This window comes from Cervus elaphus, chromosome 23, assembly GCF_910594005.1.
Source record: "Cervus elaphus chromosome 23, mCerEla1.1, whole genome shotgun sequence".
NCBI classification, from domain to species: domain Eukaryota; kingdom Metazoa; phylum Chordata; class Mammalia; order Artiodactyla; family Cervidae; genus Cervus; species Cervus elaphus.
The window spans coordinates 77,089,862-77,112,337 of NC_057837.1; the positions used below are offsets into that span (position 1 = coordinate 77,089,862).

The window sequence follows — 22,476 nt, forward strand, 5'->3', positions numbered from 1 at the left end:
ACCCAGGTGGCTAGTCCTCTTTCGGGCTGGGGAAAACTGAGACTGGGGGAGTATACCCCTGGGGTCCCTCTGCCCAGCTTACTCTAGAAGCTTCCGTCCCACTTTAACTACAGTCAATTCCTGGACACTGGGAGGGAAGCGCGCGGTTTCAGGATGAGTCACAGTCACCTCACAGGAGTTTCCCCAAAACGTCCCAACCCTGTGGAAGGGAACAGCCGGAACTTCCCAGGGCCAGAGGGGCCAAAAGAAGTGCCGCCACTCATCCTGAAAGTTCCCCGGGGTCCTCCCACGCGAATCCTCCCACCCTCCGGCCATAGAGACGAAGGGACAGAAATGCCGGCCTCGTGCAGCCGAGACTCCGCCCCCCTGCCGGTCGGCCCGCCCGCGCCTCCAGCGGAAGCCGGAAGCAAAAGCGGGCCCTGCTAGCCCCGCGCTCGGTGGTCTCGGAGGCTCCGCGGGATTGGGGAGAAGATGGCGGAGGAGGAGTGAGTGGGCTTTTCCCGGGCGGCTGAGGCGGCAGGGCTGGGCCCCGTCGGGTGACAGCGAGCCCTTCAGGCCGCCCTCCGGCTCCAGAAGGCGGAGCTCCTCGCGCTGGTTGGCCGGGACTGACCGTGCTGGCGCCTGCGAGCAGGGGGAGGGGCGGGCCTGGGCCGCGCAGCCCCTTTGAGGTTGGACCCTTTGGCTAGGTATCGGCCGCTCATCGTAGATCTCCGAAGCTGCCTTGCGGAAACCGCACCCCAGATTTCACTTTCCCATTTTTCGGTCATCTGCTGATTACGCAGCTCTCCGCCGCCTCCAGAAAGTCCCCCCCTCCCCCTTACGTAGCCAGTCCCGTCCTCCGTTGTAACGATCATTTTTTCTTCTCTTGTTTCCTTCAATGAAATCCATTTATTCATTAAACTGGTGGCCATCTACTCTCGATCAGGCCCTGGTCACATGGTAGAGGAGACCGACCAGGAGCCCCTCTCAAGGAGCTTTCATTCTCGTGGGAAGAGAAGACCATAAATAGACAAGATGATTTGAGTGCTCTGAAGGAAGCGGAATGGTATTGGGGTGGAGGAGGCTTCTCAGGAACAGGTGATAGGCCGGATGAAACCTTAGCGACCAAAAGGAGGAATAGGAGAGGGAAGACAGGTGCAAGAAAGAGCTTAGTGCCTTTTGAGGGACAGAAAGGAAGGAAGGCTGGAGTGTAGAGAGCAAGGGAGCTGGCTGTGTAAGATAAAGGGAGTGAGGTGTCTCTGTCCTTCAGTTGCCTCTGGGGAAGGACCACTCTTTTAGTCTTTTCTGCATACCTGCCCGGCACAGTCTGTTGCATGTTATAGATGCCCATCTCTGTGGAAGGAGTGTATAAAAATTAACAAGGAACCAAGCCAACAGTTGAAATTTGACTCCCTCGCCTGACAACTTTTCTGTCTGTCTTTTAGCCTAGTGGTCGTTTCATTTAGTTAGCTTACTTACTGAGCGTGTTCACTGTCAGACACTAAACTGGGCCTCAGCAGCACAAAGCAAGAGAGGTGGTACGGCTCAGTGATTTCATGTTTGGACTCAAACTTGGCTTGGTTCTGCCACTGACTGACTGAGATACTGACCACGTTAAGCCAACAGGCTCTCTGAGCCTGTTATTCACAGGTTAAAAAAAGAGAAAGGAGCAGTGTGCACCTCAGGCTTGTTAACACTTGGGAAATGCAAGTTTGTATGTTACCTAGTCCCCAGAATGAAGCTGTACTCAAAAACATCAGTTGTTACAATCACAGCTACAATGGTTATTATGTCAATATCACTAGTGTACAATCCCAACACAAAGTGAGGAGATAGCTGTGAGGAACACAGTAGTAGGGCGGAGCCGGGTATTACAGAGGGGATTACTTTTGGGCCATTGAACTCAGGTTTTTGTAAAGTAGGGCAGGGCATTCAGACCTAATCAACAATTGAGTGAAATCAGTGGCTTCTTCAACTTGCACATTCAATCTAAGGGAAAGAATGTAAGCTAGAGAAGTAAAGGCACTTGGTAACTGATGCGGGAACTTGGAATGTGGTGAGACTCCAGTTTGTCCCCGTTTGTGCTGTGCTCAGTCCTTAAATCCCCCATTGAGCGCCAAAGAGCAGGCAGAGTTGGTTCTGCACTGGCCCTGACTCCCCCCGGCCCTGACCTCTAAGTGGTTGTGTTCAGTGCTCCTGAGGCCAGCCGCACCCTCGTGCAGCAGCAGGCAGGAATTTTCCTAAGCAGTTTCTCTCTAAGGCTTGCCTCTTGGTTGTAAGACTTGTGAATGCCATAGAGCTCTATGCCAAGGTTCTCTTTCTGGTTTGTGTGTGTGTTGATCACTCCGGGCCCTCTTTCCTTTGTCTAATTCTGCTGTTTTTTATGTTCTCCAACAGGTTCCCCAACACAACTCATGAAGGTTTCAATGTCACCCTTCATACCACCCTGGTGGTCACTACGAAACTGGTGCTCCCGACCCCTGCCAAGCCCATCCTCCCGGTGCAGACAGGGGAGCAAGCTCAGCAGGAAGAGCAGTCGAGCGGCATGACCATTTTCTTCAGCCTCCTCGTCCTCGGTGAGTGCAGGTCCTCGGCCAGTGTTCGAGGAAACACCGTCCCCTGGCATTTTGAGTGTCCGTGTGTGCTGTCTGAATGGTTAACCCCGGATCAGCTTCTGTTGACTTTGTCAAGTCTGCCTCTCATTTGACTTTCACTTCATTACACGGAGGGTCACTGATCAGTTCATGATGCCATAACTGTTTCATCCCATCGTCCTTTTTCTTTATAAAATCATTGAGCTTAGTCATTCTGAAGAACATCTTTATCTTAGATATCCTTTGAAAGAAAGACTTAAAGAATTCTTGATCTGGAAAGAACCTTGAACATCAGTGTATTTCAGATTCTGTTCATGAGTCTCTGTGTCTGTGTGACGTTGTGGGTGGGGGTCGGGGGTCAAACGGCAGAGCATCTGACTTTCTGACCAGAGCCGCATTTTGTCTCCTGTGTCCGTTCGGCTTCCGTGCAAAATTTCACTTAGTTAAGAGTTTTGCTGTGAGTAAAAGATCAGACACCCTTGTGCTAACACACTGTTTTCTTTAACCTGTCATTCCTGTTAACTGTGGTCATGGCTTTTGCCATATCTGTGTACTACCTATGCCCCTGTTCACTCATGTGATATTTTTCTTTAAAGAGATTCACTCTGTCAGACTTAAGATCTCATTTTATTCAACCTTCTTATTTCACCGGTGAAGAAATTTAGGCCCAGAGAGTTTAAATTAATTGACAGATCTGTTTTAGGGGAGACTAGAGGCTAATATTCAGGTTGCCAGACATCAGTCAGGAAGTTTAGATAAAAGGCAATTTCTAAGTTGCTTCGCAGACACTATGGACAGTAGACAAGTGTCTTAGACCAGAAAACCCAGTTGAAACTGCACAACCACTTTGGATCAGCTAAGAAAGAAATAACTTCGAATAGGACTCTCCAAACTTGTTTATAAAGTGAAGTTGGCACGTTTACATTTTCTACTCCTCTTTAATTATATTGAGTCATATTTCTAATTAGATCTTTTCAGAAGAATAGAAGGTACAAAAAATGTAAGAGTCCAGAATATTTCTCTGATGGTTATTAGGACTGTTTTTGGTTTATTTTTTTGCAGAAAAGTGTAACTTCTTTCACATTTATATTTAGACTTAAATAATTTTACTAAGATAATAATTTAAAATCTCAGAACTCATCCTTTTATAGGTTTTTTAAAACTTTTTTTTTTTGCCATGCAGCATGGTTTGTGGGATCTTAATTCCTGACCAAAGATCAAACCCAAGCCCTTGGCATCACCGCAGAGTTTTCTCCACTGGATCACCAGGGAATTCCCAAATAGTTTTAAAAAAGCTTTTTTCCAAAAAAGTACACAAACCACAAGTGTACAGTGTCCAGTTAGATTGGATATGCCCAAGTAATTTTTTACTCTGTCAATGTAATTCTACTTCTCAGGGATTAATTCAACAATCAAGGACTCTTGTTTTCTTTTTTCCCCCTTTTGTTATAGTACTTGAATACTAAGAAGAAAAGCCGTTGTTGTCTTGACCAAGAAGTCTTTAGTACCTGAATCCTTAATCCTGAAGGAGTATTGTTAGTCTGTTTACACTGTTGTCAGCATGATATGTTAGGGGATATAAAAGGCAAGCCTTGGAAGAACACTTCTGTTTTGTAATCACCTTTTTCACAAGATGGTGAGAAATAAGACTTTCATAGTAACTTTCAGGGTGTGGAACATCTTGGATTAGCTTGTGCCAGAGATCACAAAACAGGTTTTTATGATGTGCTTTTTAATCCAGATAAAATGCTGCCCAGTGTTTGTACATCTTTGAGGCCAAGAAGGGCTGAGCTGTAGTTAGTTGTGCTGCATGTTTCTCTTGGATTGTCTTCTCTGCTGCTGCTAAGTCACGTCAGTGGTGTCCGACTCTGTGCAACCCTGTAGACGGCAGTGCACCAGGCTCCCGTCCCTGGGATTCTCCAGGCTAGAACACTGGAGTGGGTTGCCGTTTCCTTCTCGAGTGCATGAAAGTGAAAAGTGAAAGTGAAGTCGCTCAGTCGTGTCCGACTCTTAGCGACCCCATGGACTGCAGCCCACCAGGCCCCTCTGTCCATGGGATTCTCCAGGCAAGAGCACTGGACGGGGTGCCATTGCCTTCTCCTGTCTTCTCTGCAAACCCATCAGAAGCCTCTGACGGTGGCCAGGTGGTCTCTGTTTCCCCTGATCAGTTGATGAGTTGGTGTCTCCAGTTTGCACGTGTAGGTTAGCATGTGTTAGCGGAATGGAATGCTTTCTATGTAAATTTGAAGGCAGGTTTTCCCTCTCTTCTTGTATATCAACAAATTACTAAGTATCTTGTATGTTTATTCCTGATTAGATGTCCACACAATGTAAATCTGATAAGGAAAAAAAATGGCTATTAATAGATAACTTGCCAGATCACTTAATATATAGACTAGTGAACTGAGGGAAATAGTCCGTAAGTTATTCTGGACTTCAGGAGTTCCTAACCTGGAACAGATTTACCACTTTTGTTTACTATTTTAGTCAAGTCAAATGAGATTGTGACTTTTGTGTGCAGAGGATGCCAGAAATGTAATCTTGACTTTAAGAAGTTTGAGATCAGCTGACCTACACTTGTCCTTTGCTGACCTTTGACTCCAGTGACAGGGGTGAGTCACTGTTACTGATTTGCACTGGAGTTAACTATTAGCATCATTTGACACATTTTATGGGCCATAAAATTTAATGGAGTTGTTAAAATTGACTTATGTTTCAGTGTATTTTCCGTAATTAAAACTTCAGGCATGAAAAATTGGAAATACATTAACTTGTGGTGCTCATACCATCCATATCACACAGAAGGTTTTGTTCCTCCTTGCTCTGTATTTTCTCAAGTGTACTTGAAAATGTGTGCTTGTATGTGTATATGTACTGCTGCTGCTAAGTCACTTCAGTTGTGTCTAACACGTAGTGACCCCATAGACGGCAGCCCACCAGGCTCCCCTGTCCCTGGGATTCTCCAGGCAAGAACACTGGAGTGGGTTGCCGTTGCCTTCTCCAGCGCATGAAAGTGAAAAGTGAAAGTGAAGTCGCTCAGTCGTGTCCGACTCTTAGCGACCCCATGGACTGCAGTCTACCAGGCTCTCCATCCATGGGATTTTCCAGGCAAGAGTACTGGAGTGGGGTGTCATTGCCTTCTCCTGTACATATGTAGATTCATAAGCAAATAGGCACATACCGTTGGAGTTTGTTTTAATGTAAGAGGGGGCCTATAGCTCGGCTTTTCCTCTCACAGAATGGCTCGGAGATCTTCCCATGTTAGTGCTTTTTGCATATACCTTTTTTTGTTTGTTTTTAAGAAAAAATCTGTGTGTGGTAAAATAGACATGAAATTTACCATTTTGAAGTGTATAATTTAGTGGCATTTATAACATTCACAGCAATGTAATTTGAATCTGGGCAACCATCACCATGATCTAGTTCTAGAACATTTTCATCACCCCTAAAGGAAACCTAGTTCCTGTTAAAAGCAGCCATTCCGCATTCTCCCTCCCCCCAGTCTCTTGTAAACACTGTTCTGCTGTCTCTAGGAATTTGCCTACTGAGGGTATTTCATACAAATGGGACCATACAATATGTGGCCTTTTACGTCTGGCTTCTTTCACTTAACATAATGTCTTCAGGATTCATCTGTATGTGGCATTCGTCAGAATTCCCTTCTTTTCTAGGACTGAATAATAGTCCACATGTTTATCCATTTCATCAACTGATGGGCATTTGGATTGTTTCCACCTTTTGGCTGTTGTGAATACTGCTGCTATGAACATTTTTGTCAAAGTTTTTATGTGGGCCTATAAAAACCCATTTCTCTTGGATTTATGTACTTAGGAAAGGGATTGCTGGGTTAAGTGGTTACTCTGTGAGGACCTTTCTCAAAAACTGCCAAGCTTTTCCACAGTCACTGCAGTTTTTCATCCCCACCAGCAGTGCACAAGGGTTCCAGTTGCTCTCCATCCTTGTTACCGTCCTAGGCTGTCGAGTTGTATCTCATTGTGGTTGTGATTTGCATTTTTCCACTGATTAATGAGGATGAGTACCTTTTCATGTGTTTATTGACCATTTGCATATCTTCTTTAGAGAACTGTCTATTTAAGTCTTCTGCCCATTTTAAAACTGTGTTGTCTTTTTGTTGTTGAGTCGTAAGAGTTCTTTATGTACGGTGGACACTAGACCTTTATCAGACATAGGACCAACAAATATTTCCTGTCATTCTGTGGGTTGTCCTTGCGGCTCTCCTATTTATCGCTGGAGACCATTCTGTGGCGTTGCTCGTCCTTATATGTAGCTCTCTGGTGATAGACGGCTCTTCCTTTGCTCTTGTTTTTGGGGTGGGGGCGCTGCACCAGGCCGCAGTCGCTGCATGCTGCAGGACCGCGGTCCCCGCCCAGGGATGGAGCCCAGCCCCCTGCGCTGCGCGTGCAGAGTCTCAGTCATTGGACTGCCAAGGGAGGCCCTCTTTTCCTCTTTAGCTTCCGATAGTTAAATGATTTATGAGAAGCTTTTAAATTTTGTCATCCAGCTTGGTGCAAAGAAAGAGCAGAAACTGATTCAACTCCTTAGATCTATATATTTCTGTCTACTTATGTGCTCGTGTGTCTACATTTTTATACAATAGGCATTCTCGTTGGTTCCATGTTGAGCTTATGCATTGGAACTTTTTTCTTGCTCTTAGTATTTAATATAGGACTTTTCTAACTAGGCTAAATATTTATAATAAAACACCACAGATTGATAGTTTAAAGCACAGAATGAAACGAGGACAAAATTTCCATATTTACAACTGTTTCCTTTCTCTGGCCACCTGGTGCTTTTCGGTGGGACTAAAGATAATCTAATTTGTCAACGTGGGCTCTGAGGGTGGCCCGTTCACAGTCATGCAGATTGTTTGAACATTTCCTTTTACAAAAAAAGGCAACTCATTTATTTTTATTACTATATATATAATACTCTGATTGATGAGATGGCGTACCACCCAGGTGCTTAGTAAAAGAAAAAGACATGCACACTAACACTTGGGTCTTGAAATTACATTTAGGAGTTATTTATGTGAACGTGTGCTTTTTTTGGTCTGAAATACCTATTCTTTTCAAACAGTTTTACATCTTTTTGGTTCTTTCCTTCCATGAAAACACCCCTGTGAGGAAAGTCAGACATTATTCTCATTTTCCTGGTTGAGGATGAAGGCTGCCAGGAGGGGGTGGTGGGTGCCAGGGATTAAGGGGACAGGGTTGGAATCAAGCTCAGGCCGGTGGCACCCACTGGTGGTGTAACCTCACTCAATCTCAGCTTTCTTATCTTTAATCGAAGGAGGCAGAGGTGATGACAGCTCATTCAGAGGGGGTGTTGACGGTCAGCTGAGAGAGCATTTGGAAAGTGCTCAGTGCTGTCCCTGGCTCATGGCAAGCCCTCAACCGGTAGAAGCCCCAGTGCCCAGCTGGGGAGCAGACACCCCACCTCTCGGTCTCTATGTTCTTATCACCAGGTTAGGATTAACTTTGTCCTGTTTGTAAAACACTCTGACTTCCTTCTGTGTTGAAAGAGCATGGATCACATGGCAACAAAATACTTCCTGTCAACATATAGTCTGTTGCAGCTGTGTTTGCATAAAAGTGATTGATTTCATTGACTTCTTCCTCACTGTTGAGGATCATTTCTCAGAATAAGAGAAATTTGAATAATTTTAAATGTTTGTATGAGATTTAACCACTCAGAAGAAAGATAGGTGTCTATTGCTCTTTCAACAACTGGAAAGCAGCAGCTAGTTCAAGCATGTAAAGAAACATGTGAAATGTAACGAACTACCTCCAGATTCAGAAATAAGAAATTGGAAATAGAGCTGAAGTTTCCTGTGTCACTGCCAGTTGTCCATTTCCCTGGCAGCCTCCCAGAAATAACTGCTGCCTTTGGCTTGGTGTTTCCATTCAAAGTTGGATTGTTTTAACAGTGTCTTAATTTTTCCCACAGCTATCTGCATCATATTGGTGCATTTACTGATCCGATACAGATTACATTTCTTGCCAGAGAGCGTTGCTGTGGTCTCATTAGGTAAGTGCTTAATGGCTATCCTGTACTTAAGGCAGTAATGGTACCATTTTTTGAGTGCTTCCCAAGTGCTCCCAAGCACATGAGGTGTGGTGTACTTACCGAGCTCATTTCATCTTCTCTGCCAGCTGCCATGAGGGTGTTATGATCCCATTTTACAGATGAGTACACTCGGGGCTCAGAGTGCTGATGACCTCCTAAGAGTCACATGGAAGCCCCACTCTATGCTTAAGAGCCCTTTCTACTTCTGGAACCACCCTCAGGGCACATCCAAGACTTTCTTCAGATTATTATATTGTGATTATTTCTAGTTTCCAGTGGCCTACTGCTGATATCTGTGTCTTATCACCACTGCTTTATAAGTTAATTTTATATATACAGTTCTCATGACAGGCTTCCTAGTTGGCACAGTGGTAAAAGAATCTGACTGTCAATGCACCAGATGCAAAAGACACGGGTTCAACCCCTGGATTGGGAAGATCCCCTGGAGTAGGAAATGGCAACCCACTGTAGTATTCTTGCCTGGGAAATTCCATGGACAGAGGAGCCTGGTGGATTACAGGCCATGGGGTCACAAAGAGGTGGACACGACTGAGCAACTGAATACACATGCACGCACAGTTGTATGTGCTTTATAAGTTTTCTTTGCCGTGTAGATCTGGTTTAGTGTATTTAGAAATTCTTTCCTAATACAGCATTGGTTTAGGTTATGTTTGGAAATAAACATTCACACTGTTCACTCTAAGACCTACGGCTAGGCTGTGCTGTCACTCCACTGAGGTGAGTAATTGACACTTAATTCATAGAATCACTGAATTTTACAGCCAGAAGAGATTCTCACTTTAAGGTTTAACCGTTCGTCAGATCTAAAGTCGTCAGAGGGCATTCCCTTCTACCTCACTTATATTTCCCTCTTTTGTTTCCTGTGGCAATTTATTGAAAGGTAATTAGCTTCAGTTGAGAGTATATGAATCAGTGTAATAACAGTTGAGCTCACATATAAGTTCATTGAAGTGTTGAAGAAGGAAGACGCAGCGGCCTCACGGTTCAGGAAGTTTTAAAGTCAAGATGTGGGTGGGGAGGCTTACACGGTAGTAAATAGGGTTTCACTAAGGTTAGCTAAAGGTTAGTAGTCAGCTTACTACATTGTTGTTACTTTCACTGATTTCCACTTGCCTACTGATATTTAATATTGCCTTATCACCTTTAGTGCTTTATAAGTTAATGTTCCTTGCCTTAGATCTGGTTTAGAATCCACCTGCAGTGTGGGAGACCTGGGTTCAGTCCCTGGGTTGTGAAGATTCCCTGGAGGAGGGCATGGGGACCCACTCCAGTATTCTTGCCTGGAGAATCCCCATGGACAGAGGAGCCTGGTGGGCTACAGCCCATGGGTTTGCAAAAAGTTGGACACAACTGAGCGACTCAGCGTAGCACAGCATAGGTTAACTTTAGCAATGAATGATCAAGGACTCCCTGATGGTCCAGTGGTTAAGATTTGCCTTCCAGTGCAAGGGATGTGAGTTTGCTCCCTCCTCAGGGAGCTAAGGAGCCCACATGCCTTGAGGCCAAAAAACCGAAACAAAATAGAAGCAGTATTGTAACAAATTCAATAAAGACTTTAAAAATGGTCCACATCAAAAATATCTTTAAATAAATAAATGAATGATCAGACTCTGTCCATTCTTCCCCCACCAGCACTCCTACAACTCTGGTTCAGCCCTTGCTTTATCTTCCTTGGACTTCATGGTACCTTAAGTGCCAGGTTCTGGGCTGTGAGCTTTCACAGTGTCGTCTCCTTTAAGCCCCATAGCCCCAGGTGATGTCATATTTTAAGGAAGAAGTACCACTAGAAAGTTTTGATCTTCAGTAAAGAGTTAGAAATCAGTTTTACTCAAAGAGTTCCTGTTCTCTATTGAATAGGCTCTTGGTATGCACCTCCTGGCAGATTCTAACAAACTTAGCTAACAAGAGCCTTAGAGCTCTAAGATGAGGAAGATTATTCACTGACATTCCTTTCCTGATACTGGGCACATTGAAAATAACCTGTTTAGCTAATACCTGTTATTCTTGGGCATCCAGTAAAGACTTAAAAAAACCAGTCAAGGAAGTTACAGTTTTGTGGTCAGTTTACATAGTTTCTTAAGAATAAGAACTATAGTTGCTATGTATTTAGGTATGGTGCACATGGAAATTAAAGCGGTGGTTCTTATAATTTGGTTTGAAATGTCAGGTTCCTCACTGTCTTTTGAGTGTTTCAGTAACGGCAGGTCATTGAACACCAGTGCTTGTATGAGGACTCACAGAAGGTATTGTTCGGTGCATACCCAAAGCCATTTCCCCCTTCCATGAAAACAGAATCCTCGTTTTGGAGCTAGTGTCTTGCCACAGTGCATTTAAGGAAGGTAGGCCCCTCCAAGTCAAGATTGGGCTTTGCCATCATGAAAATTGCATTATCTTTTACCAGTGATTGTCTGAGAGGGGTGGAGGCAACGGACAGTGTGAGACCAAGTTCTGGCCAAGGAGATCAAAGGGAAATAGGCCAGGGTGATGAGTTTTGGAAAACTTTTTTCTCTCTGGTAAAAAGAAATTTCTCCTTCCTTCGATACTGTTGTATGAAGATGTGATGTCTGGAGCACTGGCAGCCATCTTGCAGTCATCATGGCTCAAAGACAAAGCCAGAATGCTAGGGCTTGCCAAGGGGACGGATGGAAAACTCAGGTTCTCGACTGCACTGTTCTGTTGAGTTGATAGCCCTGAAACCACCTGTCTCAGAGCTGCCGTTATATGAGATAATAAACATCTATTGTTTAAGCCATTGTTAGTCAGGTCTTCTTTTACTTGCAGAGGAGAACATCTTAACTGATACAGGACTCTTTCCATCCCGTGGACAGAATCAGTTCACAAAGGTTCAAAGAAAACAGATTGGTGGGGTAGTGGAGTTGCACGCCCACTGGCTCAGGGCATGAAAAAAGCCACAGGCAGCGCCAGCCTCAGACTTAACTGGATCCAGGCTCCTGGGCTCCGCTTTCCCCGTTTCTCAGCAGTGCTTGCCTTTCTTTTGGCCTCACTGTCAGGCTCTCTCCCCGCGGTAAGCCTCTCCAGCTTCAGGCTTACTCTCCTTGCAGTGGCGGTCACAGTGGGAGAGGTGGCCTCCTGTCCTCCCAGGTCCCACCAGAAGTTGTAGGATGAACTCAGCAGATGGCTACCCAGAACCGGGCATGTGGTGGAGGGATGGTGGGGGTCAGCCCAGCCTGTCCGGCCACAGAGTTTATTTCTTCACCGATGTTATACAAATAAATGTAGCCGGAAGAGCCAGGTCTTAGGAAATGGGGGGGTGATGGAAAGTCCACCTTACTTTTAGTACTGATTTTCTAACTCAGGTGATTGGAATGCTAAGAGCACTTCTAGGGACCATGTGGGGGTCCAGAAAATAGTTTTTGTTATATAAGAGGGCATTTGGTTAGAATTTAGAAATGCTGACAGAGCTTTCAAAATAGTCCTATAATTCATAAAGCTGTGTAGATGAGAGGAAAATTTTTTTCTCATACTGGAGCAAAGTGTAACAAAATACTGAGATACCCAATATTTCAAGAATGTCCAATTTTTGTGCCAAAACAGCTGCCAGAGAAAATGGGGTTTTCATTCTCTCAGGGATCAGTTTTCCTAGCCTGCTTCTTCAACCAGAAGTTACTTTTTAGTCCATAGTCGTTTAGAGATATTGCTGACCTTTTGTGTTAAGCATTCAGAGTTCCTAAGGAACTGTTGGTATGGACAAGGACTGCCAGAGAAAATGGGGTTTTCATTCCCTCAGGGATCAGTTTTCCTAGCCTACTTCTTCTAACCAGAAGTTACTGTTCAGTCATTTAGAGATATTGCTGACCTTTTGTGTTAGGCATTCAGAGTTCCTAAGAAACCGATGGTGTGGACGAGGACCGTCTGGGAACGTCTCTGGTGGTCCAGTGCTCCGACTCCGAGCTCCCAATGCAAGGGGCCTGCATTCAGTCCCTGGTCAGGGCGCTAGGTCCCACATGCCACAACTAGAGTTTGCATGCCGCAACTAGACCTGGTGCAGGTAAGTAAATAAATTTTTAAAATATTAAAGAAGAAAAGAAAAAGAAAAGGACTATCTATATTCTAAATAGTGCTTTTCTACTCTTCTATTTTATTATATTTTCAAGTGAATCTTGAGACTTTTTCATTCTTTACAAAAACTGCATATATCTGCATAAAGTTCTAAAGATATTTCCTTGACCCTTGTTCACAACTTTCAGATGCTTTCTATACTTAGGGAATTCTGTAGTTTGGGCCTTTTTAAGTAAATTTTTTGGGCACATTTAAATAGCTATACCAAAAAAGAAAAATCCTTTTATTTTTTTGACAACCAGCTCTTCTTATCATGCCTCTTTTTCTCCAAACTATGCTTGGAAGTACACATATCCATCAGATGACTTGACTTGGTTTGAGTTGATACCATTTTTTGTGTTCTTTACTTTTTCCTGTTCTTTCTAGGTATTAGTAAAGTTCATATATTTATTTTTATTGGCCATATAGAACTGATTCACTGTTTATATATTTGGGACTGAAATTGATAAAGAATGAAAATAAATAATTATCCTGTCCACTGTCCTGATATATATAGCAGAAACAGGAGTAGATTTTTTTTCTTAGTCATACTTTACTGTAGAGTGAGGAAAGGCCAGAATGGGGTTAAGAGTGGAAATTTGACTACGCATGCCAGGGTTTAGCCTGAATACTACTGGCAGACAAATCAAGTTTTAACTTGTAACTGGATTTGATTGACTCAATGAGTAAATAGAAATACACAAATGTGCTTCCTTGTCACAGTCTTCTTAATTTTGTGCTTTTAGTTATGTTAACTCCTTGTTTTGACTAAAAGATTGTAATTTTTTGAGTAGGGCTCTTTTTGTCTAGGAAGTTTTCAGTGGAAGTTGAAAAAAAATCACTCAGTTCCTGAGTTGTTGACCCCGAATAATTCTGAAAATAGCATATACAAGTGATTGTATTTCTGATTTTCCTTAAGTTGTAAAAAAATTTTTGTTTTTTTAAAGAAAACTTAAAGCGAGAATCCCAGCTGTGAGTGTTAACCGCTTTAGTGAGAGTTGACGGCGATGCAGCTTGAGCTGCCCGTGGGCAGACGCTCCCTGAACCTTAGGTGCTTTGATTTTTATTAGAGAGAGAACAGGCATTCACTTGTTGGCATTAAAGTAGCTGTCTTAGAGGTAGAGGCCACATTTTGTTGTCAAATTGACAAAATGATCGCATTAGACTCTCAAGATTTTCCAGGCTGTTGCATTCCAAGCAGGATGGTAGCACAGACTCTGAGCCTCTGTTTCTGGAAACATGGATCAGAGGTGACAGTTTATTCTTGGAACGTCTTGTTGCTCTTTCACTGCCATTAGCGCAGTATAATACTTGCCCTTTTGCCTGGACTCTTGCTCTGACCCTCCTAGTTTTCTGACCATCTTCTCTTGGTTCAGCATTTTTTCCATCTTAAAGTTACATTTAAAAAAAAAAAAAAAAAGTTACATTTTACACTTGAATCTTTCAGATATGACAGAACAGTGAAGTAGTCTCAAATTTAGAAGAGAAAGGTTGCTAAAGGATTGCATTCTGAAACTTGCTTTTCTGGGCTGACTTCTAGACATTTCCTCTTTCATCACATACATGCTCTCAGTGGGTTAGAAAGAAAGAACATTCCACTGAAAAAGAAGGCTGCCTTTAAATATGTGTGTGTACAGGGCTTCCCTGGTGGCTCAGTGCTAAAGAATCCACCTGCCCGTGCAGGAGACATGGGTTCCATCCCTGGTCTGGGACGAGCCCCCAGAGGCAGCTAAGCCCGTGTGCCCCAGATTCTGAGCCTGTGCCCTAGAGCCCAGGAGCCACAACTCCGGAGGCCCGCGTGCCCTCAAGCCCGAGCAACAGGAGAGGCTACCGCAGCGCGAAGCCTGCACGCCGCAACTAGAGAGTAGCCCCCGCTTGTTACAACTAGAGAAAGCAAACCTGGGCGTGGCAACAAAGACCCAGCACAGCCCAAAACAAACAAAAACTGTATAAACAGCACTTCCCCAGAAAACAGAGACGGCCCTGAGGACACGATTCTCCTCTTCCTGGCAAGTCTTCTGTCTTTCAGAATACTATCTTTGGAGTGTCTATGTTAGTATAGGTGGCAGCATCAAGGACAGGAATTTCAAAATCAGCCTTATTATAAGATAAGTGATTCTATGATTATAGCTGACAAAATGTGCTAACGGTATTTTTAAAATATCATTTGTGATTAAAAACATATTGCCTCAGTAATTGTATTCCTTTCCACCCATTTTTGTGGTGGCCAGACCTGTCTCATGGCGATCAGCCTCAGTCATCGCTGCCAGGGTGGGAGGGTTTCCAGGCCGGCTGGTCTGTTGGCACACAGAGCCCAAAGTGGTGGGGCAGCTTCTGCTGCTAACTCTTCCTGTGTGAGCCCTGGTGGCCACGTCCCCTTCTGGGAGCCAGGTCCTTTCAACACACCGAGCCTAAACTTTCAGGCTAAGTGAAGTAGAATCCTCCAAGTAGGAATCTCCACTCGTGAGTGAGTCCCTGAGAGTGGTGTTGGGTGGTGCTCCCGTTCTGTGCTGTACCCACGCTTGCCTCTTGGGTATGTAACCCCCCGTAGTGGTTTAAGAAGTACATTGCATCTTAGAGGAGTGCTCCGTTCCTCACCCATGTCATCTCCAAGCTGGTGCCTCAGTTTCGTCTTTAAGAGGCCACTTACCACACTCTAGCTGGTAGCTTCTGGATAGGACTGTGTGATGTCCGTGGTCACAACCCACTTCTGCACCTCCTTTGTCATAGAGCAAGTATCTTGGTTTGACGTGTGGTTTTGCAGTATGTGCCTCGTGGACCCACACGAGTCTGATCTTTAATGCCCTCTTAGAATGGATGGTTCCTGGGCCTGTCTGGCCTCCTAACTCGGTAGATGTGGCAGTCCAGCTTATGAAGGACAGTTCTGGCTGCCTGGGCACTTGATGCCCCATACTCGGGGGCTCTGTCTCTGCCACGGCCCGAGAGCTTGCCAGGAGCTGTTGGGGTTCTTTCCCCTTGGGGGTTTTCAGAGGGGTGTATGGTTCTCTTCTGCATGTGGCATGACTTTGCTCCAGAACCCCAGGGATCTATGCTGAGAGACCCTCCTCTGGGGGCTTCCTGGCCCCCCTTTCTAGCAGATACTTCCGGTTCCTTGGAGTCAGCCAAATGGTATGGTGGAAGCAGCAGAACTGCTTGAGCTGCAGCCGGTGGTTCTTCTGGTCCTCACTCAAAACCAGCAGCCTCTTAAACAGCAGTGAATGGGTGGAAGTAGTTTTCTCATGTGTGGGGTGTATTGCCTTCAAAACCTGGGGGAGGCCTCCCAAACACTGTGCTTCTTTATTGGAGTAGAAGTTACTGACCTTGTCCTGTCCTTGGAGACAGTGTCTTGGCGTGCTCCAGACCACCTGACCCCCGACAACTTCCCAGATGGGCAGGCCCCCCAAACTCTCCATCCTCTGAAGCCCTTGTGTCTTACCAAGACATCTCCTTTGCCACATTGTGCTTATCAGATTAGCATGAGGTCAGTAGTGGACCAGTGTGTTGTCCTGAACACCTGAATGGTCTGTGTCCATGGGGTATATTATGACAGGCAGCAGGAGTTAACCTAAGTAGCCTGGGAACTCTGTATTCCAGCAGGGTGGTGGGGCCTCTTCTGGAAGGTTCTGGAAGGTCCAAGGGAGCCTGCAGGTTAAAGGTACTTGTGTGCATCTCCAGGCTCCCCATCCCACCTGTCTGAGTCCCACTTCTCCCTTATCGGAGCCCTGCTACAAGAAGGTGTGGGAGGTTTGTCTTCCTGAGTTCACCTTTCTCTGAAGGTCTGCCACTCTTGCGGTTCAGACTTGCCTGGTCTTCTGCTCTGGAGACCGTCCGACTGTAGAAGATGAGGGCCGATTTGAGTGCTGCCCAGGAGGCCCTCTGACTCTCACCCTTTGCTTGAGTTTGGTGATTGTTTCAGCCTTTCGTGTTCTCTTTTCAGAGCATCAGTGGCACTCAGCAACAACCGCAATTCCTCTGTTCTTTTTATGTTTGTTTTTTGGCTGCTCTGAAGCGTGTGGGATCTCAGATCCCTGTCCAGAGATGAAACCTGTGCCTCCTGCATTGAACCTGTGGCGTCGTAACCACTGGACCACCAGGGAAGTCCCACTCCTTTTCTTACAGTTATTATTTCAGCCATAACCTATTTAACACAAGAAATGTTACATGAGCCCCTGCCTCCTCCAGCAGTCATGACCCAGTCCACCGCAATGAAAGTCTCAGCAATGGCCCTGCTACGCTCGGTGAGGGATGAGCAGTGTTTTACCTCCAGTGTTGGGGTCCTTTGCTGGGCAGCTGTGGAGGGGTCCAACTCCAGAACCCCGTCCCTCGAGTGTGCCTCCCGCGACCTCTCCACTCCTAGAACTGGTGGTCCCAAGTGGCTTCCTAAACGCAGAACCTGAGACAGGGCTTGGGACAGGTCATGTATTGCGGGGTGCTCTTTAGGAGTAAGTCTGTAAGGAGGGAGTCAACCAGGATGGGAGGGAGCGCGCAGACGGTGGGTGTGGCCGCAGGGTAGCCCTCGCCTGGCCTGGCCCAGCAGCCTCTGTCTCTCCTTCAAGCAGAGGGGCGGGACTTCTGTGCCCCGTCAGGTGGTCAGTGGCTGTGAGCGGGCGTGCGGCGGGCACAACTTCCCAGATGAGCTGCCTCGCAGCAGCTCAGGGCACCTGTCTGGAGAAGGGGATGGCTGCGAGCCCTTAGCAGCCACACAGCTGGGCCCCGTGCCGGGGACTGGGCCGGCCCTACGGGTTTACCAGCTGGTAAGCTCTTCACGACATTTAAGATGCCTGGCCTTCTGACCCAGCACCCCCTTCCTCAGGGGTTTGCCTGCGGGTGCCCTTTACACATGTGAAATGACGTGATTGCTCAGATGGGAACGGCAGTGAGCGCAAAGCCCAGAAGACCCCTGCGCGTCCACGCCGAGGGCAGACCCCTGGGTGGCGCGGTGGAATACACTGTAGCCGCTGAGAAACAAAAAGCGCAGGGAAGCTCTCTATGTGTTGATATGGAATAGTCTCTAAGAGGTGGTGGTAAGTTAGAAAAGCTGATACCGTACTACCATTTAACTTGAGGTTTATGTTGTATGTGCATGCCTGTGCACGTATATGATGTGATTTGATTTTTAAATTTTGTTTGTTTGGCCGTGCTGGGTCTCCGTTGCTGCCCCGGCTTTTCTCTCGTTGTGTCGAGCGGGGGCGCTGTTCTCTAGTTGCGGTGCTCGGGCTGCTCACTGCAGCGGCCTCTTGTTTCGGAACACGGGCTCCAGGGCACGCGGGCCTCAGTAGTTGCAGCATGTGGGCCCGGTCGTTGCCTCTCCGGACGCAGAGCTCAGGCTCAGTTGCTCCGTGCACGTGGGGTCTTCCCGGATCAGGGATCGAACCCGTGCCTCCTGCATTGGCAGGTGGATTTTTTTTTTTTTTTTACCACTGAGCAACTAGGGAAGCCCCCTGCATGTATATAATTTTAAATGTACTGAACCTCTCAGCAGAAATGTATAGTATAACCAAGAAACTGGTAACATTGGTGGCCTCCAAGAAGGAGAAAAGAAAACAGGGTGGGACGGAAACTTAAGTTTTCACTGCAGACTCGTTTGGAGCTTTCAAATTTTAAAACAATTCTAGACCTGCTCTTTACTAGCTGGGTGATGCCGGTCCTTGGCCTTTGGTTTCCTTTTCTGTAAAATGCTGGTGACAGCGCCTTTATATCATAGGACTGGCGATGTTAAACAGGGCGAGGCATAGAAATCAGTGTAATGCCTACGTGTGAAGTAGTCAGTAACTATTAACTGCTGTTATTAATATTATTATCATTTATATTATTATGGTCTATTACCTTGTAGGATAGTGGTGAGAATGAGCTTAAGTAATAAGCATTGTATACTGTAGGACAGTGCCTAACACTGCAATATATGTGTGTTTCTTTTTAACACAATGCAAATAATAAATACATGTGTGTGTGCATATATATGTATACATATATATTTCTACTTTTTTAAGGGAACTAGGATCCTGTTCTACATCCTGTTTTGTAACCTGATTGTTACACTTAATATATTTTAAGCATTTTCTGATAATGCTTATATTCAAGAACACTTGTGGTTTACAGTGATGATGGTAGACCAGCAGTGCACCCTGGGAGAGAGAGGGAGGGATGTTTATCCGTAGCAGCAGGGCAGGTGGGCTGCCGTGGTGCAGTCTACGTGTGTCTCAGCCTCGAGAGGTGGTAGAATGCACCCGGGAGCCTGCAGTCCACTGTCACTTGCTGGCCCTGAGCTGTCAGAAAGCTGGGTAAACTCTCTGAGCCTTCCTACCTGAAGCATTCTCTTGAGGATTAAGAATAACTTAAAGTGGAGACTTCTATGGTGGTCCAGTGGCTAAGACTCCACACTCACTGTGCAGGGGCCTGGGTTTGATCCCTGGCCAGGGAACTAGACCCTGCATGCCACAGCCAAGATCGAAGGTCCCGCGTGCTGCAACTGAGGCCTGGTGCAGCCAAACAATTTTTTTTTTTTTAAAAGAATAAAGCAACAAATCCTGGGAGAAGGGGCTCAACAAATAATTATGACTTGCTCCTGATCCTTTGAATTAATCCAGTGGTATCCATAATCAGGTGTATATATGAAGAGTCATTGGGGCAAAAGAAGATATTAGAATTTACATTTCTATTTAATTTGAATCTCCTTCATAGTCTCTATTTTTGGTGTTATTTATTAATTTTTGGCTGCACTGTACAGCTTGTGAGTCCTGACCTGACCAGGGACTGAACCTGGGCCCTCGGCAGTGAGAGCGCAGACTCCTAACCACTGGACTGCCATGGAATTCCTTGTGTTATTTTAAAATACAGTGATGAAGTAGCACTGTTTTAGTAATAATAATATAAAAATTTGTAACTTGGAGGTACATGCTCAAATTCTTTTTACTGATAGGGATGTACAAAATTGCAGCTAGGGTGTTATTTCTAGGGTGTCTGGTTGTGTGGTATAAATTAATTTCTTTGGTATACTAGGTTGATTTGACCTAACTTTGAACCTCAATCTCAAAAGGTAAAGGAGGAGTTGGCCAATTTGATGCTGCACCATAGTTAAGTCCTAGGACTCTTCAAAAGGACTACTCATGTCATAGTATTAGTAGTAATAATAACATCATACTGTATTTTACAAAGCTTCCAGTGCCTCATAAATAGTAATACAGAAACAAGCTTAGGCAACAGAATAATCACTGACTCTCAGATATGATTGCTTCATGTGTAATTATAAAAGCTTTTATTGTAAGTATTAAAGTTTGGTATACATTTACAAGGGAAAAAGAAAGTTGAGGTTTTAATAACAGCAACAAAAAAAACACTAGCTTTGAAAATGAATCTGAAATCATGGAAAAAGGGTCAGTTTCCTTCGTAATCGGGAACGATTACTGAGTGCAGGATGTGCTGTAAATGCAAACTGAAACCTTAAAAGTACAGTTTCTTGCCCGTCATATTGGCAGAAGAGGCTGATGATTTTCCAGGGTTGGTGACAATGCTTTGGTGCAGGGGTGTAAATCGGCATAACCATTTTGGAGGACAGTTTGGCAGCAGTTTCAGGGATAAAAATGCTCATGCCATTCATCGTCTCTGGTTCTGCCCTAGGGAAATAAATCCTCAAAGAGAGGCATGTACATGCATGCTCACTGCAGCTGTTAATGGTAAACAGCTGGAGATAGCCATCGTGGGAGGAATGTTAAAAAAAGTAGTGACTTTCAAAAAATACAGGGGGAGGGGGCGGGATAAATTAGAAAGGTTGGGATTAACACACACTACTATAAATACAGTGACTAGCCAACAAGGACCTGCCATATAGCCTAGGAAACTATACTCAGTATTTTGTAATAACCTGTAAGGGAAAAGAATCTGAAAAACAATATATATGTGTATAACTGAATCACATGCTATACACCTGAAAATAACATGACGTTGTATATCAACTCTACTTCCATAAAATTAAAAAAATTTAAAGTAGAATTTACATACCATAAATTTTAAAGTGTACAGTTCAGTGCTTTTAGGTATACCCACAGAGTTGTGCAACCTCACTTCTATCTCCCTTAATTCCAGAACATTTTTATCCCCTCAAAAAGATACTCTCTGGGGTTTCCCTGGTGGCTCGGTGGTGAAGAATCTGCCTGCCAGTGCAGGAGACACAGATTCGATCCCTGATCTGAAAAGATCCCATATGCCCCAGAGCAGCTAAGCCCATGCACCACAGCTATCGAGCCTGGGCTCTGGAGCTCGGGAGACGCAACAGCTGAGCCCCTGCTCCACAGTAAGAGAAGCCACTGCAATGAGAGGCCCTTGCACCTTGACTAGAGAAAAAGCCCACACAGCAACGAAGACCCAACACAGCCAAAAATAAATACATTTATTTAAAAAAAAACACTCCCTACACATTAGCAGTCACTCCTCATTTTCCCCTTCCCTTGTCCCCTGGCAACCGCTAACCTACCTCCTATCTCTAGATTTGTCTGTTCTAGACATTTCGTATGAATCGGAACCGTGGGAATTACAGTTATTAGAATCTGGCTTTTGGGGGGTGGGGATGGGGTAACCATTTTATGAAATATAATTCACATACCATACAAGTTACTCATCTTAAATGTAACCTGTATTTAAACGTAACCTTTAAAGCCTGTAAAAGTTCAGGGCTTTAGCATAATATATTCACAGAGTTGTGCAACCATTACAGCAATTTTAGAACATTTCTTCATCCCCAAAAGAAATCCCATACCCTTTAGCTGTCATCCTTAATACTGTCCAGGAAAAATTTCTGTCTCTATAGATTTGCCTGTTCTGAATATTTCATATAAATGGATCATAAAAGATGTCTTTTGTGTCTGGCTTCTTTTACTTAGCATGTTTTCAAGATTCACCCACATTGCAGCATGTATCAGTAGTTTATTCCTCTGTACTGCCAGATAACCTTCCATTGTGTGGATATACCACATCTTGTGTATCCACTCATCAGTTGGTGGACATGTGGGTTGTTTCCCCCTTTGGGCTAATAATGCTGTTATGAACATCCAAGTTTCCTGTTCTCTTGGGTGGAATTGCTGGGTCATATGGTAACTTTGACTATTTGAGGAATTGCCAAACTTTTCTATAGCAATTGTGCCATTTTTACATGCCCACCATCGATATATCAATATTAAGTGTTCCAGTTTCTCTACATCCTTGCCAACACTTGTTATTTTTCCATTTTTAAAAAAATGATAGTCATCCTAATCAGTATGAACTGATGTCTCGTTGTGGTTTTCATTTGCGTCTCCCTAATGACTAACAGTGTGAAGCGTCTTTCCTTGTGCTTGTTGGCCGTTTGTGGACCTTCTCTGGAGAAGTGTCTGTTCAGCCTCTGGCATGTTTATGCTACGCTGTAGAGCTGTTAAAAAGGAATGAGGCAGATCTGTGTGTAGTAACCCCTGATCTTAACACTTGGCAAAGTAGCAAATAACAGAAAGATACAGCACCTTTTATATAAATGCTCACAGCTGCACCTTGTATGTACATATACACACACTCTAGAACTGTGTGGCTAATATAAATATGTAAGAGGGTGGAGAAAGGGTCTGCGGAAATAGTCCCCAGACTTACCAAGACAATTGGTTACCTTAGAATGGGAGACAGAGAGCTACAGGGGGTGGGATTTCATCAAGAGACTTTTTTCTTGTTTATAACATTTTACAAAGGATTCATAAACTATTTGGTTAATTTAAAA

At 44.7% G+C, this 22,476-nt stretch overlaps 1 protein-coding gene across 6 annotated transcripts in view; it reads left to right on the plus strand.

Moving 5' to 3' along the window:
- Nucleotides 1-254: 254 nt before the first annotated feature.
- Nucleotides 255-22,476, plus strand: part of SLC9A8 (solute carrier family 9 member A8) — a 73,940-nt gene continuing 51,718 nt past the window's right edge. The window contains exons 1-3 of one of the 6 annotated variants that reach the window (XM_043882860.1): nucleotides 257-485; nucleotides 2,377-2,555; nucleotides 8,541-8,621. In XM_043882860.1, the coding sequence (XP_043738795.1) occupies nucleotides 472-485; nucleotides 2,377-2,555; nucleotides 8,541-8,621 (274 nt within the window). In that variant the 5' untranslated portion in view covers nucleotides 257-471. The other 5 variants (XM_043882863.1, XM_043882859.1, XM_043882862.1 and 2 more) reach the window with 5 other exon arrangements.